At 46.8% G+C, this 6,149-nt stretch overlaps 1 protein-coding gene across 2 annotated transcripts in view; it reads left to right on the top strand.

Annotated features, from left to right (window-relative positions):
* The first annotated feature begins 2,828 nt into the window (after nt 1-2,828).
* The window catches only part of golgb1 (golgin B1), a 28,925-nt gene continuing 25,604 nt past the window's right edge, over nt 2,829-6,149 (top strand). The window contains exons 1-2 of one of the 2 annotated variants that reach the window (XM_072674106.1): nt 2,829-2,921; nt 6,040-6,127. In XM_072674106.1, the coding sequence (XP_072530207.1) occupies nt 6,047-6,127 (81 nt within the window). In that variant the 5' untranslated portion in view covers nt 2,829-2,921; nt 6,040-6,046. Of the gene's footprint in view, nt 2,922-3,362; nt 3,447-6,039; nt 6,128-6,149 lie in introns of those variants that run through there. The other variant, XM_072674108.1, reaches the window with a different exon arrangement.

Below are 6,149 nucleotides of genomic sequence, written 5' to 3'. Positions count from 1 at the left end.
ATGGAACGAGACTAGTGAACATGGGCCTATAATGGAAACCCTCTGTATACAGGACTCTGTAGTGGGTTATCAGCGTACATATGTGTGAATGCCATCGAATAACAGTCAGTGTTAGTGTGGTCGAACACAACCAGGAGACGATATTTACACAGCTCAACACCCTGCACACCACAAAATACAGCTTTACTTGACTTCTGACCTCTGTAGATCAGAAGGGAACACTGAAAACACTTGATTGTGCATTGTTGAGTGCATTATGGGTAATCCGAAAAGCTCTGGATACCTTCTATCAAAATTAGACTCACTTAACGGGGAATACCACCATTATTCTTGTATCTCTGGTTGAGTTGTGACGTGGCTCACCAACAACTGAATTGCTCAATTAATTTAGAATAGGTCACAAATCCTTTTAAACGAAACCTGGTTTGCTAATTAAGCATCAGGGCTGCACAATATACCGGTTCAGCAAATGGAGTGTGTATCAATATTGTGACATTGTTGGATCACTGGCTTCGAAAATATATAGTGATATTTAAAAAATATATAATATATCTATCTATCTATCTATCTATATGGAATGATAATAGTAAAATAGTGGCAAATCTGATAATCACTTACATATACAGTATATACATTTACACTTACATACAGCAATACATATATAATCTATAAACAAAAAGAAAAAAAAATATATATATACTAAACTATATATATATATATATGATTATATATGATTATATATATATATATATGATTTTCGCCAGAAGCCAGTGATCCAACGTCACAATATTGATAACGCACTCCATCTAATTAATTGACAATTACTTAAATTTGCCTCGTCACACACACACACTACATATATATATATATATATATATATATATATATAATGATGGTAAAATAGTGGCAAATCTGAAAAACACTTGCGATACATAGTCAAGCTGCACAATTTTGGAAGATATATCTGATATATCTATATATATATATATATATATATCTATATATATATATATATATATATATATATATATATATATATATATATATATATATATATATCAGAAGACACGTGTAGGTGTACTGGTGGGCTTGGATGTTATTCTGCTGTTTATTTATCTCCACCACTGACAGAAACCAGCCGTAACACAGTCCAGCCAACTGCTAACAAATAATCCATTGGAATTGGATGACTGAAAAGTATCATAGGCATATGTACTGCATACAGAACAAGGTGTGGACTTGAGCCACACCCCATATTCAGGAAACTGGCCCTATAATATTTACATTAGGCTGTTCAAACCACCTTAATAGCCTTATTTTCTTTTCTTCCATCTAGTGAATGTAGAACACAGTCATTCAATTGACAATCTGACACCCCGTGCCGGAGAACCTGGCACCATTGTGTTTGTAGTACTCCTGTATACCAGCTCGCCACTTCTTATACTCAATCAGTCACTGGTCTGAACTGACTATTCAGTCTTATTATCCTATTTATCCACGTTTATCCACATTTTCTGACTTTCAACAGTGCGTCTGAATATACAGTTCATATTAAAAGCATCTAAAAAGTTACTTATTGTCCCTTTTTCCTTCTACAAGATATTGAACAAGGTCGTCTGACTTTGTTATGTTAGAGAAACTGGTCCTATTGTGAACTACATACTATATCAGCTAATATTTGCATAATATTAGCATTATATTATTTCAATAACTCAACCCTTATGACCTTTTGTCAGTAGTCTGAACATACAATTCACATTAAAGGCATCTAAAAAGTCCTTATTTTCCTTTCTTCCATCCACTGCAATGTAGAACAAGGGGTCGATCGAAAAAATGGCCTTATTGCATTTATAGCTCGCTTTTATCCTGTATCAGCATCACACTATTTCTTCTACTCAGTCATTCTGAGCTTTTCTCATTAGTCTGAATACGCAACTCACATTAAAACCAGCTAAAAAGGTCAGAAAAACCTGTTTTCCTTTTTCAACCCCTATAAAACCGGGCCTATATCATTCATATTAGCCATATCCTCATCTGTTATGACCTTCAACCACACGTCTGAATACACCATTCATATTAACACCATCTTCCGATGATTTGAGACACCCCATGTCTGCAAAGCTGACCATTACCGTTTATATCACGCCTTCTCCCTTCACCCCGATGACCTTTTGACCCCCCTCCTCCTCCCATTGGTCTGAACGTACAATTCAGGATGAAGGCATCTGAAAAGTCTCATCAGTCTCATCTGTCAGTCTGACTCCGTTCCACTGCTGGACAGCGCCTCCATGGCAACACCGCCGCGCCTTCCGGTCCAGGTCCACCTGTACAGGTGCCTGTGAACCGATTCGAAGGCCGAGACCGTGCCCCGAGCCAAAAGAGACGTCCACCTGACCACTTCCACAAAGCAGCGGACGGAGCGAGACACGCACCCAGCGAACAGCGTGGCATAGTGGGCCAGCAGAACAAAGCTGTGGGCCAGCAGAGCGAAGCTGCGGGACAGCTGCTTCCAGCAGTTGACGATGACGTTCACTTTTAGGTCGTGTCCTCCCATTCTGGCTTCAGATCATGTCACAAGTGCAAGCATATATATACACACACACACACACACACACATATATATATACAGGTTGGCGTGTTAGGTATTGAGTGCTGTCATGCTGATGAGTTCATTGTTGTTGTTGTTTTACGTTTTCTGTCGAAGGTCACCTCAGATGGTCCCTAAGTCGAGTCGTCGTTTTCACACGCGTGGTTGCAGTTTGTGGACGCTCCCTTGGCTGAGCCTCGGCAGGTCCAATCGCAGCGCTGCGTCTTCGGTTTCCGGGACGTTTGGTGATGTGGCTCTTTCTCACAAATCCTGAAGATCAAACAGGTGAAAAAGAGTGAAAACGGCCGCTCGTACACGCGGGGGACTCGCACAGGTCGGTGTTTGCACACTCGCTGTTTCACCACATCTGCCTGCCATGGCCTCCCTGGGCTCTGCTGCTCACTATTGTCACCATTAAGCTTTCTGTGTTTCCCAGTCCGCGCTGCGAGCGCGCAGGAGCTCCACCGCTTTCGCTTACCGTCGCATTTCATCGCTCCTTTGAGCCTGCGCTGGATCCATACCTCTGCCGGGTCGATCTTTGGCGTAATTTCGTTTTCAACGCGGATCAGAAGCGAAGCTCAATAATCTTTGCTGTTGTGGCGGAGGAAGCGGCGCATGCGCGGTCCGTTCGGCGGCGCCTCGGGTCTTTCCGTGACGCTTCGCTGCTGGCGTTGTTTACAGTGGGCACTGCGCGTAAAGTGGACTTTCTGGACCAGAGGGGTCTAAACGATAGACGATGAACGACTCTAGTGCAAGTGAAAATAGATACGAAACGCCGAAATGAATCGATTAGTGTGAAAGCTCCGCGTGCACTGGGGTCTCCTACAGAACCTCAGTGGGACCCCCAGCATCTGACAGTGTAGGGGGTGTTTGTGTTTTGTGGTTTTGCTGGTCCACCAACATGATCATTATGACCAAACTAGTCAACCAGTATGACCAGCCGGACCATGCTGGACCACCAGTATGACCAGCTTGGCCAAACTAGTCAACCAGTATGACCAGCCGGACCATGCTGGACCACCAGTATGACCAGCTTGGCCAAACTAGTCAACCAGTATGATCAGCCGGACCATGCTGGACCACCAGTATGACCAGCTTGGCCAAACTAGTCAACCAGTATGATCAGCCGGACCATGCTGGACCACCAGTATGACCAGCTTGGCCAAACTAGTCAACCAGTATGACCAGCCGGACCATGCTGGACCACCAGTATGACCAGCTTGGCCAAACTAGTCAACCAGTATGATCAGCCGGACCATGCTGGACCACCAGTATGACCAGCTTGGCCAAACTAGTCAACCAGTATGATTAGCCGGACCATGCTGGACCACCAGTATGACCAGCTTGGCCAAACTAGTCAGCCAGTATGATCAGCCGGACCATGCTGGACCACCACTATGACCAGCTTGGCCAAACTTGTCAGCCAGTATGACCAGCCGGACCATGCTGGACCACCAGTATGACCAGCTTGGCCAAACTAGTCAACCAGTATGATCAGCCGGACCATGCTGGACCACCAGTATGACCAGCTTGGCCAAACTTGTCAGCCAGTATGACCAGCCGGACCATGCTGGACCACCAGTATGACCAGCTTGGCCAAACTAGTCAACCAGTATGATCAGCCGGACCATGCTGGACCACCACTATGACCAGCTTGGCCAAACTTGTCAGCCAGTATGACCAGCCGGACCATGCTGGACCACCAGTATGACCAGCTTGGCCAAACTAGTCAACCAGTATGATCAGCCGGACCATGCTGGACCACCACTATGACCAGCTTGGCCAAACTAGTCAACCAGTATGATCAGCCGGACCATGCTGGACCACCACTATGACCAGCTTGGCCAAACTTGTCAGCCAGTATGACCAGCCGGACCATGCTGGACCACCAGTATGACCAGCTTGGCCAAACTAGTCAACCAGTATGATCAGCCGGACCATGCTGGACCACCAGTATGACCAGCTTGGCCAAACTAGTCAACCAGTATGATCAGCCGGACCATGCTGGACCACCAGTATGACCAGCTTGGCCAAACTTGTCAGCCAGTATGACCAGCCGGACCATGCTGGACCACCAGTATGACCAGCTTGGCCAAACTAGTCAACCAGTATGATCAGCCGGACCATGCTGGACCACCAGTATGACCAGCTTGGCCAAACTAGTCAACCAGTATGACCAGCCGGACCATGCTGGACCACCAGTATGACCAGCTTGGCCAAACTAGTCAACCAGTATGACCAGCCGGACCATGCTGGACCACCAGTATGACCAGCTTGGCCAAACTAGTCAACCAGTATGATCAGCCGGACCATGCTGGACCACCAGTATGACCAGCTTGGCCAAACTAGTCAACCAGTATGATCAGCCGGACCATGCTGGACCACCAGTATGACCAGCTTGGCCAAACTAGTCAACCAGTATGATCAGCCGGACCATGCTGGACCACCAGTATGACCAGCTTGGCCAAACTAGTCAACCAGTATGATCAGCCGGACCATGCTGGACCACCAGTATGACCAACTTGGCCAAACTAGTCAACCAGTATGATCAGCCGGACCATGCTGGACCACCAGTATGACCAGCTTGGCCAAACTTGTCAGCCAGTATGACCAGCCGGACCATGCTGGACCACCAGTATGACCAGCTTGGCCAAACTAGTCAACCAGTATGACCAGCCGGACCATGCTGGACCACCAGTATGACCAGCTTGGCCAAACTAGTCAACCAGTATGATCTGCTGGACCACCACTATGACCAGCTTGGCCAAACTAGTCAACCAGTATGATCAGCCGGACCATGCTGGACCACCAGTATGACCAGCTTGGCCAAACTAGTCAACCAGTATGATCAGCCGGACCATGCTGGACCACCAGTATGACCAGCTTGGCCAAACTAGTCAACCAGTATGATCTGCTGGACCACCACTATGACCAGCTTGGCCAAACTAGTCAACCAGTATGATCAGCCGGACCATGCTGGACCACCAGTATGACCAGCTTGGCCAAACTAGTCAACCAGTATGACCAAGCTTGTTAACCAGCATGACCAGCCTGACCATGCTGGACCACCAGTATGACTAAATTGACCAAACTCATCTCTACCAGCTTGGCCAAACTAGTCAACCAGTATGAACAAACTTGATGAAGCTCCTGGCCACATTGGTTCACCAGTATGACTAAATTGGCCAAATGATTCTACCAGCTTGACCAAACTAGTCAACCAGCATGACCAGCCTGACCATGCTGGTCCACCAGTATGACCAGCTTGGCCAAACTTGTCAGCCAGTATGACCAAGCTTGTTCACCAGCCTGACCATGCTGGTCCACTGGAATTGACAGCTTGGCCAAACTAGTCAACCAGTATGACCAGTCTGACCATGCTGGTCCACCAGTATGACCAGCTTGACGACCAAGTTTGGACACCAATTGCTTTGTGATTGCTTTGTTCCCAGGTCAGTCATGTTCAGCCGGCTGACCCAAGGGGTCACCTCTGTCCTGCATGAGTTATCCGGGGAGGAGCGCCCTGATGGTGATCCACAGGTGAGTTCCTCTTGAAGGTGGG

This window comes from Salminus brasiliensis, chromosome 2, assembly GCF_030463535.1.
Source record: "Salminus brasiliensis chromosome 2, fSalBra1.hap2, whole genome shotgun sequence".
In the NCBI taxonomy this organism is placed as follows: Eukaryota; Metazoa; Chordata; class Actinopteri; order Characiformes; family Bryconidae; genus Salminus; species Salminus brasiliensis.
This window is presented reverse-complemented; position numbering and strand designations above follow the sequence as displayed.